The sequence below is a fragment of the Vombatus ursinus genome, unplaced genomic scaffold, assembly GCF_900497805.2.
Source record: "Vombatus ursinus unplaced genomic scaffold, bare-nosed wombat genome assembly UNPS02003292.1, whole genome shotgun sequence".
In the NCBI taxonomy this organism is placed as follows: Eukaryota; Metazoa; Chordata; class Mammalia; order Diprotodontia; family Vombatidae; genus Vombatus; species Vombatus ursinus.
This window is the reverse complement of record NW_020943070.1, coordinates 8969891-8983251: the sequence shown is the minus strand read 5'-3', so window position 1 is coordinate 8983251 and position 13361 is coordinate 8969891. Positions and strand designations below refer to the sequence as shown.

General features: G+C 49.1%; 1 protein-coding gene across 3 annotated transcripts in view; it reads right to left on the bottom strand.

Annotated features, from left to right (window-relative positions):
* PRDM4 (PR/SET domain 4) overlaps nucleotides 1–13361 on the bottom strand; it is a 41926-nt gene that overhangs the window by 28027 nt on the left and 538 nt on the right. For all 3 annotated transcript variants that reach the window (XR_003570143.1, XM_027873773.1, XM_027873783.1), the window contains exons 2-5: nucleotides 13169–13357; nucleotides 7947–8080; nucleotides 4486–4671; nucleotides 2651–3448 (exon numbers count right to left, since the gene is read on the bottom strand). Coding sequence is in view for 2 of the 3 variants with exons in the window: in XM_027873773.1 (XP_027729574.1) it covers nucleotides 2651–3448; nucleotides 4486–4671; nucleotides 7947–8080; nucleotides 13169–13179 (1129 nt within the window). In the remaining variant the exon portion in view is untranslated. The remainder of the gene's footprint in view (nucleotides 1–2650; nucleotides 3449–4485; nucleotides 4672–7946; nucleotides 8081–13168; nucleotides 13358–13361) is intronic.

Sequence of the window (13361 nt, the reverse complement as noted above, 5' to 3'; positions counted from 1 at the left end):
CTTCCCAACACGTCCCTCACTCTAACCTGCTCAGTACAATCCCCTACCTAAGACCCACCCAGGTGCCCCTCCTTTGTGGCAGCCTTCCTAATCCTGACACTGCACCATTGGACACGTCCTCTGGACCCTGACACTACCCAGTCTTCCCTGAACATGAGTAATCTTTGTTCTTTCTTTTTTTTTTTTTTTAATTTTTTTTGGTGAAGCAATCAGGGTTAAGTGACTTGCCTAGACTTGCACAGCTAGTGAGTGTTATGTGTCTGAGGCCAGATTTGAACTCAGATCCTCCTTACTCCAATGCCAGTGCTCTATCCACTGCACCACCCAGCTGCCCCTTGGAGTAATCTTTGTACACCTTCCTTGTTCCCATCCTGCCCTCAAGGCCAGGGATGGGGCCTGACTTCATTGTCCTTCAAGGGCCTTCCACAGAGTTTTGCCTATAGAAAGTGCATTGAACTGAGTTCCAGGCTGTGCCCTTGGACACACTTGGCCTGGTCTAAAGCACACAGGAAGCAGCTCTGGGATGTCCCCAAGGGCCTGGCAAGGCCACCTTGTTGGTGTACGGTGACATCACAGCATGACTGACTCAGTGTCTACAGAGCCATATTTGTCCTTAGTTCAACTATCAACAAAGTGGGAACCACGTTCTGATGATGGACTTCAGATTAAAACTCTGCAACCCAGTGTCTCAGATGATGATAATATTTATCACAACAGTCAGCATTTCTATAGGGATTTACAGTTCGCAAAGTACTCACACCCAGGTTCCACTCAGTGTGGATAAGGTGTCTCCTAAAGTGGTGGCATGTATTTGACTTCACACTATCTGAACTTATAATCACACAAAATACGGCGATTGGTTCCAGTCCAATGGAAATACGCAGTGCGATTTCAAGTAATGCGGCCACTCCTGGAGACTCATGATTCATACTAATCAGGACCTAGCTGTATACAATGATATAGCTCTTTATAATAATAAAATGCTGTTTTACAAATGTTACTCTCACAACAACTCTGGGAGGCAGGTGCTAAGATTATCCCCATTTTAGAAGAGAAAATCGAGGCAGAAAGGTAAAATGATTTGTCTAGGGCCATAAAGCCTAAGTGTCAAAGGCAGCAATTGAACTCGGGCCTTCCTGACTTCAGTCTCAGAACTCTATCCAGCTGGTGCTACCACAGTGCACAGAGCACTGGACCTGGAGTCAGGAAAAGCAGAGTTCAAATCCAGCTTTGGACACTTAGTAGCTGTGGGACCCTGGGCAAGTCACTTCAACTCTGCCGGCCTCAGTTTAAAATGGGGATAATTAGCCGCTTCCTCCCAGGGTTGTGGGAAGGATCAGAAGAGCAAATAATGGTAAAGCGCTTAGCAGCACAGTGCCCGGCACCCTATGGGCACTCTAGAAATGCTTACTCCCCTGCCTCCCAGGTACGGCTTCTTTGCTCTCTCTCCTTTCTCAAACTGACTTGCTTTGCCAAGGAGGGTCCTTCTGTGCTTCTGTTTTTTCACATTCCAACTCAAGTGTTTCTCCCAAGAACTGCTGTGTCAGACTTGGAATCAGGGAATCCCAAGTTCAAATTCTACTTCAGACCTCCACTAGGTGGGTGACCCTGGGCAAGTCACTTCAACTCTGCCTCAGTTATCTCATCTGTAAAATGGGGGCCTCCCCTTCGAATGATGTGGCCGCAACGGCCTCTAAGGCCCCTTCCAACAGCCAGGGTCCTACGGGGATCAGTGGCACTGAGATCAGGGCAGCCGAGTCCTCTTCTCAAACAGGATTCCGATTCTAGAATTTAAAGATATTTGACGGCATGGGGCTGAGGCTGCCTACTCAGAAAAGATCAAGATTTAGGTAAGTAAACGGATGGCTTACTTTCTCCTCCTACATCCAGGATGAGTCTGTACGTGATACTCTCAGGGGCCCAAGCTCCTCTCTCAGGTTCCAATATCCACCCCCTGATACCCACCAGCCGCTAGACCAGCGGTGGGGAACCTGTGGCCTTGAGGCCACATGTGGCCTTCTAGACCCTGAAGTACGGCCTTTGACTTTGGATTCAGTCAACAAGCCGCCCTTGAGGATCTAAAAATGGCCTTGAGGCCAGAGACTCCCCACCCCTGCGCGGGCTTTTCCTTGATCCTTTCCTTCTGGCGGGCTCCTCGGGGGCAGGGCCACCGAATGGGGTGCCTGGGTCCCCTCTGAAGATTCCTGAGGAAGAGTCTGCCCTCTTCGCAGCACTCTCAGGCATACGCTTCTCCTCACTAAAGCTTTATAGTACAAATAGCTTTGAGAAATTGTCTCTTATCTCGTGCTAAAAAGCGACGTGACCTCACATGGAGACTATGGGACCTGAGATGTGCTTCTGGAATTTAGGTGAAACCGTCCTAGGTCTTTGCTTATGTGTAAAAAGGGCAGCCTGCCATTTCACACCCACACCACAGGAAGATATTCCTAGGATAAAGGAAACATCTGAAATAATCTCTAAGCCATTGTGAAAAGGGGGTGGGGGTAGTACTTTAACACAAAATCCAATCTGAGCTCAAGAACACATTCCGATTTCTAGACATGTTTCATGTTCCCCCACCTCCACGCTGAGCTGTTTGCTAAGATGGTGGGGTGATGATGCCACCGTTACCCCCACTGGGCACACTCACAGATGGTAAACAAGGTCGCCATGTTCTCCTTGTTGGAGTTGGAGTCTTCCAGCTGCAGGGATGGTGGCACGAAGGAGAGGTTGTCTGAAGCCACATCTACGTGGCCTGACCCCATAGCGACCTCCTGGGTGATGGAGGACACAGCCACGGGTTCAAGGCTGAGGCCCACTTCATGCAGGGAAACGGACTCCAGGGAGGCAAGGCTGTGTGAGGTAGACAGGGCCACACTGACGGAGTTGGTGCTCATGGCCACGGTGTGGATGGAATCACTGAGGGCACTGTCGGGCATCCCACTGACTCGTCCCGCTATGTGATCAGTCTCCATGACCACAGGGAGCTCCAGGCCATTCCCATGAAGAGGGAGCACACCCCCATGTCCCACAGGGTCTGCTGCCAAATTGCTACCAACTGAGTCCACGGATAAAGGTTCGTGGCTTCTGGAACCATTTGGCATCTGTGAGTGCTCCCCTGCAACCCCGTCCATGGTCAGCTCCTCGGCCGCCATGCCGTCTGTGGAGATGGGGCTGGTCACCCTGGAGACGCTCTCCATGGTGATGGCGGTGTCCAGGGCCACCTCGTGGCCGTCACCAGCGTGGAGGCTCTGGGCCCCGTGGGCACTGACTGCCCGGGAATCCAGAGGGACGATGCCGGGCTCCAGGCCGACGCTGCCGCTGGGCTGATAGGGGTCTAACGCCGAGGGGTTACTGGAGACGGCCAGTGCGGGATTGCTGTCCACACTGATGGAGTTCGGGTGGATGTACTGAGGAGGCGGTCTGTCGGCCAAATAAGATAAGATGCCTGATGAAGGAAAGAGACAGGAAATGAGGGGTCTGGTGGTATCCGGGCACACACGAATGTTCTCCAAACAATACCTGAGCAGCACCTGCACTGACAAACATACACACACTACAATCTCTGGCTACAATTTTTCCTACGAAGGTCTGGATGGTTTTTTCCAGTTTAATAAAAATAAGCTTGTTTTTCAAGGATTAATGTAAATATAAACATGAGTCTGTTCTTGTGAGACTCTTCGCTGAGAGGTGAGAATTAAAGTAGAATAAAAATGACCTAAACGCCCCAACCTCTGGCTGGACTTGGTGGGCATTTTTATTTTTACAATTCCTCCGCCGGGCTGCAATGAAAGATGCTGCTCTGAAGGGACAGATGCTCCAGCAGCAGACCAGCCTCCAGCACAGGGTCTCGCATAGACTAAACGCCTGATAAACACTTGTTGACTGACTAATTGAAACAAGGAAGACCCAGAGAAGGACATTTTTAAACTCGCAAGCAGCCAGACCTGCTACGGCCTCCCTGAAAGCACCCCCACCCCCAGCAGGCTGGGTATGTAGTAGAAGACATTCCCAAATTATAAAAGCAGCCCGAAGCCAGCGCTGCAGTGGAAGGGGGGAGGAGAGAGGCTCAGCTGGGGGCTGCTCCCCCACCATGCTGTCAGGAACTCTCGGGCCACACTTGGGCAAAAGCACACGGCTGGATGCCTGAAGGTGCAGGCTCTCTGCCTGAAACCAGGAGCTCTTCACCACTGGGGTGTCCTGGGCCTCTCAGACAGTCAGTCCGGTGCAGCCTCCTGGCCACTCCCCTCTCAGAATCGTTTTTAAATGCATTAAATAAAATACACAGGATCACAAAGGAAAACAATTAGGCTGAAATATAGCGATTGAAATATTTTTTATAAACAGGTTCATGGAAGGCAGAAAAGCCCTGAATAAAATGAAAGTGTTCGAGGTGGTTAGATAAACAAAAGGAAGCCTGTGGCAGACAGAGAGACAAAGGCTCCCCCTGCCTGCGGGAGCCTGCTGCCCAGTCAGGGGACTCACCGGGCAGAATGTGCCTGAAGTAGCTGCTCTCCAGGTGTGGGTACGGCGGGGGTGGCAGAGGGTAGTTCCTCTCTGGTATCCCACACATCACCCCCCGATCGCCAATGCCCATTGGGAGCATCAGAGACAAGGCGGAAGGCAGAGAGCTTAAGGAGGGACCGAGGTTTGGAATTGCAACTGGCAGTCCTGGGGGATAAAAAAAGGAAAAAAAGAAAAGTTTCCTTAAAAAGCAAATTAAAACTCTCAAATATCTCCTTGAAAAACATTCATTAAAATCTCAGAAATCTGTGTCCATCAATAAAAATCCCACTTACCTAGAGAAGAAATAACTAAACCTACTTCCTCCTGCCTAAGAGAGGTGGGGACGCCTAGGACAGAGCCCCATACATATGATCAGACCACGTCTCTGTATTTGATGCTTTGGCATAACCATTTTTCTCTGTCAAAATAGGCTGAGTTTGATCTGGAGGGCCAGGACAATGACTGGGATATAGAAACCACAGGCCCCAATCAAATATATTTTTAAAATTAGGGATATGGGGGGGGGCGGCTAGGAGGCACAGTGGATAGAGCACTGGCCCTGAAGTCAGGAGGACCTGAGTTCAAACTCAGCCTGAGACCAAATACTTGACACTTACTAGCTGTGTGACCCTGGGCAAGTCACTTAACCCCAACTGCCCCCCCCCCCATAGGGATACGGACTGGCCCTGTTAAGAACACTCTCTCCTAAAGCAGGTCAATGACGTCTCTCCACTTTAGAATCTCAGAGAAGCCCCCAGCGTAGTGAGGAGTGACATGGCTTGCCCAGGGTCACTGAGCCTGCATACGTCCCCAGGAGGGAATGACGCTCTGGCCATCTTAGCTCGGAGGCCAGCTCTCCCAGTCAGATGAAAGAGAGACTTCCTCATTAGACATAAGCAAATAAATAACTATCCCACCTATAGTTCTGCTTTGAAAAACGCCTGTCCTTCCCTCCTTAGAGCGGCTCCCACGAATGGTGCTACAGTGAAACTGGGCCAAACTCCAGCTCCTCACTCAGGGATCCAGAGTCACGTTTTTTAGATTTAATGCTGGTTATGCAATAACCAGGAAGAGTCAAAATGATCCTGATGATTTGAAGTGCCAATAAGCTAATTATTCAAAGATAATTCAGATAAAAGTAAATGGTGAATATCCACACAACGTAATTAAAAATCTTAAACTAAAACCTGCTACTTTTAAGGCATTAGAGACCATGTAACCCCCAACCCCCTCGTTCCAAAACAAGGGGAACCCAAGGCCCAGGAGGGCCGTGAGCTGCCCATGGTCTCACAGGTGAATGAAATAAGCAGGATTTGAACCCAGGTCCTCTGAGACAGTGATGTACTTCCCATTTGGGCACAAAGACAGCACCTTAGACACAGCACAGCGTGTCCAATCAAAGTCTGTTTTGGAACAGAATCTCAGAGCTGGAGGCGTAAGTGGGGAGTGAGCGGCACAAGGTCACATCTCTGCCCACGAATGTGCCCCCTCCAGGGGAGCGCCGGGAAGCTTCAGAAGCAGAGCGCGTCCCCCTACCGCACCCCTCCAGCAGCCCCCGCCTTATCTCTGGCACAGCGGGAATGAAAAGACGCTTTGCCTGATGTGAGCTGTGCTCCACTGATTCTGGAGGCTGGCTGACCACACAGTTTTCAAGTAAGTGGAGGGCTTTATACAAGTCCCCGGCACCTGTGACCTCTCCTTGAGTGGGCTCATCAGGGTCCTACAGTCAGGCACAGGAGAGAGACTGTTCCTCAAGGCTGGGGGGCCCTTGTTCTCTGCCTGTCACAGATATCATGGAGTGGGGGAGCCCTGGCCAGGGGACGGTGCTTCTAAGCCTCCTTTCTCTTCCACAAAATAGAATGGCTGATGATTCAACTGAGCCAGTTTTAAGCACCTACTATGTACAAGGTCCTGTGCGAGGTACTACGGAAACAAGCAAAAAAGGATAAAGTCCTTGGCCCCGAGGAGCTGACATCTCTTAGGGACACAACACACAGACAGAGGAGCCTGAGAGCTCGAACCACTGGGGAATCAGGAAAGGCATCATGGAGGAGGTGGCACTGGGACCAGCGAGGCCCAGGACTGTCAAAGCTAGACGGACAAGCCCTTCAAAGGCATGACAGTGAGAGATGGAACACCAAGTTCCTGGGACAGCATCTGGAAAGTGGAGGCTACAGTCCAACTATGAAGCCTTAAATGCCAGGCTGGCGGGTTTGCATTTATTCCAGAAGCGAAAAGGAGCCACTGAGGACTTCTGAGTTGGGGGGAACATGGTCAGATGTGTGCTTTAGGAAGACGATTATGCAGGTAGCCTAGCTGCTCTATGGACACGTCACTGAAGCTCCCTAAGGCTCAGTTTGTAACATGGAGACAGTAACACCTGCTTCCCAGGGTTGCTGTGATGCCCAAAGAGGATAAGATTTGTAGGATATTTTGGAAGCCCAGCGGTTATTTCAGTAGCTAGGGGAAGGGGTATTGCAGAAGGGAGAGGCAGATTTGGGCAAGAAGGAGGATGGGTGTGGCCTGGGTGGAAAGTGATGGAGACGCAAACTGCCATGGAGGCAAACGTGGACAGACTTGACTATGTCATGTCTGGCCACGTCACTCCTCACTATGCTGGGGGCCTCTCTGAGATCCATTCAGATCCCTGAATGGATCAGGGACTGGCAGGTTGAACAAGACAGAAGAGTCAAGGAAGGCTCAGAATGCATGGAGGCCCTTGGAGGTTTCTTGGAGTGCCAATGTTCTATGACTCAAAGAGATTCTGCAGAGAACAAAGAGGCATTAAAAAAGGATGCTGTCATAGGACACGGGTTCAAATCCTGGCTTAGCCACTCGCTTCCTGTGAGACTTTGAGCAAGGCACTTCTCTCGGCTGAGGGCCACAGCTTCCTCCTCTGTAAAAGGAGAGCTGGACTAGATTCTAAATCAATGATCCTGTAATCAATAGAACGTGTGTAAGAGATTTTAAGCATCAGTAAAATCCACCTTCAAAATCTAAGAAATGTGAGAACTTAGAACCAAAAGTCTTTCCTTATCTAAGTAGGCAGATTAAAAAAAAAAAATCATTTCGATCTGCCTGTCACCAGATCTGCTTACTCAGATCCAATGTGTTCCAATGAAATTAGAAAGTCAGAGTCCGGAAGTAGAAGGAGGTGGAAGCTGCTGGCCGAAGCTGTCGGGAGCCCCTCCCCACCTGCCTCCTGATGACACCAAGCCCAGGACAGCAGCCAGAAAGCCCTCGTCCTGGGCAGGAAGAACCCTCTCCCCCTCACCCCACCTCCTGAAAATGCACCATGACCTATTAGGGCATAATGCCGTTGTGTTTGCCATCCACCCACCCACACCCCTACCGGTTTAGGGAACCACCCAGAGCCTGATGGAAAACAGTTACGTGTCAGGACAGACAACCTGCTCCTCTGGCAGAACTTCACCACTCACCTGGGGCAGGGATGGCATTGTGAGTAGGGGAGGCAGCCAGGCCGAGGTGACTTCCTGAGACTGGCAAGGCATTGCTTACTGAGGATGAAGCGAGCTGCTCCATCCCCACAGGACTCAGGTTCATCTCATTCATTCTAGGAAAGAGCACAAACAGTCGTCAATGAAAGCACTGATGCCCAGGGAATGAGGAGTACTTCACTGGAGCATCTCACATGGGTCCATTGGAATCAGACGGTGCGACGCCCACAGGCTGCCCGCCCAGACAAGGAGAAAAACGCCATCCACAACTTTTCACTCAGAGTATCCATTTCTTTCTGAAAATGACCTTTGTGTTCAGCCAAACCATTCAATCCTACAGATGGGTTTAAAACAAAAATAAACAACCAAACTGCCAGCCTGCAAGGTCTGCATCAGTATTTTCCCCATTGAGAGCAGAACAACATTACACAGGAAATCGTGAGCCTTCAAGGTGTTGAGAAGTTATCAGCTTCTGCAGGAGGATCATCTTTGAGATCGGGATTAAGCAGGGAAGACAGTGCTGAACTGGGAGTCTGAAAGAAGGCCCTGGGCTTCCGAGTCACTGCCTTTTTGTGGGGCTCAGCTCTTTCACCTGTAAAATGGGCATAGTGACAGAAGCACGTCATGTCTGCCTGTCAGGGCTGTCACGAGGCTCCAGGGAGGGAATGGCAGGCCCTTTATGTCAGGCGCTATTATGTCTTCATCTCCATAAGTTAGCTGAAGACAAAAATGCTACGCACTTTCCTCTAACGTAATAACGTTTCAAAGGTTCTTTGGTCTACAGACAAACACTCTGGAGAGACCTCATATACCCTAGACCCGAAATCTAGCCCATCCACTCCACACAGTCATTAAGAAAACTTGTCATTGGCATTAACCGTGGTCCGGCTATGGATGAATAAACAATAAAAGGTTACCATCAATGACTTATCGGTTCAGAGCAGAACTAATCTCTAGCTAATATCTCACCAGCATCAGCACCAAAGAGATCAGACAGCAACACCAAGAGAAGCTCACTAGCTCAAGGGGTTTTCTGGGCCACTAGAAATCACAGCAATCCTGCCTCCTAGTCCGAGCACACACCAAACCTGGTGCCCAAGAGTAAAAGGTAACCCCAAAGAGGATTTAGTTCTAGAAGTCAACAAGCTAAAATAATCTAAATAAAATATCTCTTAAGGCTCATGAACTTTTCTCCTTAACGCATCTCATAGCTATCTGGGGCAGCCAAAGAAAGTGGTGGTGTAATCATATTGAGGTAGGTGGACTATTTAAATATTCATGGGCCAGTTAACTTCACTGCATTCCAAAGTCAGAGACTTCACCCAGTCATAAATGGGTGCCCCTGGGGCTACCCTTTGGCCCAGCAATACCACTACTAGGTCTGTATCCCAAAGAGATCAAACCAAAAGGACCTGGATGTACAAAAATATTTACAGCTGCTCCTTTAGTTGTGGCAAAGAATTGGAAATTGAGAGGATGTTCATCAACTGGGGAATGGCTAAACAAGTTGTGGTACACGATTGAGATGGAGTACTACCGTGCTATAATAAATGAAATTTATTATTTATTATTATTATCTGAGAGCATCCTGCTCTCAGAAAAACTTGGAAAGACTGATGAACTGATACAAAATGAAATGGGTAGAACCAGGAGAACACTGTACACAGTAATAGCAATATTGTACAATGATGAACTATGAATGACTTAACTATTCTCAGCAATACAGTGATCCAAGACAATTCTGAAGGACTTATGATGAAAAATGCTATCCACCCCCAGAGAAAGAACTGATGGGAGTCTGAATGCAGATTAAAGCAGACTTTTTGTTTCTTTCTTTATTATTCTTGGGCATTTGGGGGGGGGGCGGTGTCTGTGTTCTCTTTTGTAACATGGCTAATATTAGAAATGGAATATATGACTACCCATGTATAATCTATATCGAATTCCTTGCCTTCTCGAGGAGACAAGAGGGAAGGCAGGGAATTTAGAACTCAGAATTTTACAAAACAAATGTTAAAAATTTTTATTTCCATGTAATTTAGAAAAAAAAATTGTTTATAAAAATCAGTGTGTGTCCTTGGACCAGGCAATAAACTGTATATAAATCAGTGCGAACCCTATTCCCCCTAATGGAAAGGCAGCAAAAGCCCAAGGCTTCCCAAGATCTACGCTTCCCAATACCTACTGGACAGTTACTCCTGGATGTCCCATTGGAACCAACTTCAAACCTGACATGGACAATAATGAATTTGTTTTCTTTTCCCCCCCAAAACATAGAACTCCTGGTCTCCTAATACTAAGATACAGGCCCACCACTGAACCAGTCAGTCACCCACACCCTTCTCCATGTTACCTCTGGCTCCTCCCTTTCCCTTATCTACCCCTTCCTACCAGGCACCAATCCTGTCTTTCCTATGTCCACAACAGACCGACATACCTCCTTCCATTTACATTCCCAGTTCCCTGTCCTAGTCCAAGAATTTCAGATCTGGTCTCCCTTCCCTTCCCTACAGATCCCGGCCTTCAGGCAAAATGAATCCTCCTCTGCATGTATTAGAGCCCATTCCTCTCCACAAAAGCCTCCAATGGCTTCCAACTGCCTCCTGAATCAAACTCACACTCCCTGCTTCATGTGGTGTTCAAGGGACTCCACTATCTGGGGCCGCCATATCTTTCCAGTTTTCTCTCATGCTGCACTAACCACTCTGCACTATGTACCGCACACTTAAGCAAAACTGAACACCCCCACTATCTGTCCCATATTTTCCCTATCCCCTTCACACCATTTATTTCCAGCCCTGGTTATGCCCTTCCCCATCCTACCTCTGTTTTTTAAAACCTCATTCATCCTTCCAAACCCAGTTCAAATGCCACCTCCTTCCTATGCCCTGGCCAGAAATGTTTTTCTTTTCTGAGGACTTCAGATAGGACCTTGATCAAATTCTATTTGATATTATCTTTCTTCATGTATGTAACACAGCCCCATTATTAGATTATAGGCTCTATGAGACCAGAGACCATGTGCTAGTCATGTTAACCCTTTGAGGTTAGCACAGGACTCAGTGCCTGGCACATAGTAGGTGCTACAGAAAAGCTATCATTATTATGCTGCATTGTTTGGACAGCTTCCGTGCTACAACGTATCCTGAGCTAGGATATAAAACTCTCTCAGTCCAAAAAAAAAAAAAAAGTAGATACTGACTTAACTTTTGGTTATTCTGTGAGTTTAAAGTAGCTCACTCACATCATTTTTTTTGCTGTCAAGTTTCCTCTGGAGGACATGACATCAGCAACAAGACAAGAAAGCCAACAGAATTCTAATGCCATTACGGCTCCTGACGTAAATATGGCTGCGGCCCCTTTGCTAGCATGATCACATTTGGTAAAAGCCCTCAGCTCCAACGCCTGTCGTGAAAACCCACTCCTGAAGGAGGAGAGGACTAAGCAAGCCAGCCAGCTAGCCTTAAGGCAAGAGAAGTGAAATGGGCTGTGGCCTCCTGGGCATCTTCAGACCAGAGCTTAACGGGGAGGCAGGAGGCTCAGCAGATGCTGTTGGGGAGTGACTCACGGAGATGGGACAACTTTTCTTGGGCAGCCAGAAGCTAAGGGCACTGAGTACTCTACACAAAGAAGTGCCCAGTGTCTTCATCTGTGAAATGAGGAATTCATCTCACATTCCCATCTGGCCCACATCTGCCTTCAATGGCTGCCTTAGGTAGAAGGCATGAGAGAAGCCAAGCATCACCATGACATCAGACACTCGCTTTGTCGTCTTCTCCTCTCCTCTCCAATTGGGCTCATTCCTTTCCCTTCCACAAGAGCCGCTTTTGATTCCGCCGGGTGTGCATAAGCTGGGTAGTCTAGCCCTCAAACCTGTACCCTTCCCTTCACAAACATAACGTCGGTTACAAACAACTGATTTCATCACTGCCTACTTGGCAAAATCAAAGATAGTTTTAAATAAGCACATCTGTCAATAAGTAATTTGCTCTGCCTTCCCCAAAGAGAGGCAAGCCAAAAGACCTGGATTCAAGCCCCTTCTTTGACACTTCCTGGCTACACATCTCTGGTGTTGTACAGCAGATGTCTATCTGCATTGGCAAAGGGAGTTCGGTAGCTGGGAGTTAAGACCAATGAACGAAGGAGGTTTGGTCCCAAAAAAATCCTTCCCAATGCAAACCTTTACTTACATCATAAGAACATAGATCTAGTGGAAAGGGAGCCCAGATAAGGAAATTAAGGCACAGAGAGGATCAATAACTTGTCTAGAATCATACAACTAGTAAATGACTTACAGAACTTGAACCCAACTCTGCCCATCCCCAAATTCAGGACTCTTATCCGCTAAATCAGAGATGTCAAACATAGCAAACAACCAGCTTAAAATGGAATTGTAAAGTATTTAACAAAATAAAGATATGAAGGAACCCAATGTCAATGTGTGGGAAGTGTCTGATCCCGGCTTTCCTCTCTCAAAGACAACTCGGTTAAGAAGAGGCCTGAAATCCTGAAACTTGTACCACCTATTCCTTGGTACTACAGTGAAAGCTTAACGCATTAGCATGACGTGTTCACACCAGCACTTTCTTTACTGCACATCAAGCCAGACCCCATGGGGGCAAAGGGGAAAGTTATGCCATATGGTAACAACAAAAATGTAAGATAGAAACACCAAGATCTAAATTTACCTGAAGAAAATGTCCTATGGAGGGAAAAAAAATTAAGAATGAAAAAAATGTGCCATGGGGGAAAATTTTAGGGAGAAATTTAAAAAGAATGAAAGAAATGTTCTGTGGAATTAGGATGAAAGGGTTAAAAATATAAGACAAATGCACCAGGGTCTAGCGAGAAGGCTTCCCGAGTTCCGCCCTGCAGCTCTTGGAAAGGCGCCGGGAATCCCGAGAAGCGGGAGGCCTGACCCCCGGCCCGCCGGGCACTCGCCAGGTGTGCCGGCGTGACTTGGGCAAGTCCGCGGAAAGGCGAGGGCGCTGGACCAGGAGACGGCTGAGGGCGGACGTCCCCGGATGCCCATCAAACGACCCCAGCCCCTGGAGCTGGGAGGCGCGGACCCCAGCCCGGCGGGGACCCCCCAGCTGCGCCTCAGACAAAAGGCTCGAGGGGCCGCACGCGCCCCGACCCTCAGCATCCTTGGGGGGCTGGCGGGGGGGGAGGGTACCTGCTCGGGGGGCGGGGTCCCGGCTCACCTGTGATGCATCGGCTCGGCGCCAGGTGTCAGCCCGGCGGGCTGGGGGAAGGGTCAGGGCACCGGGACCCTCGGCGTCGCCCTCGGGGGGGCTCCGGCCCTCCAGCCCCCCGAGGGAGGGGGCGCTCAGTCTTCGCGGGGCCCCCCGCAGCGCATCCCTGGCCTCCGCGGGGGAGCCTGGGGCCGGATCCTGC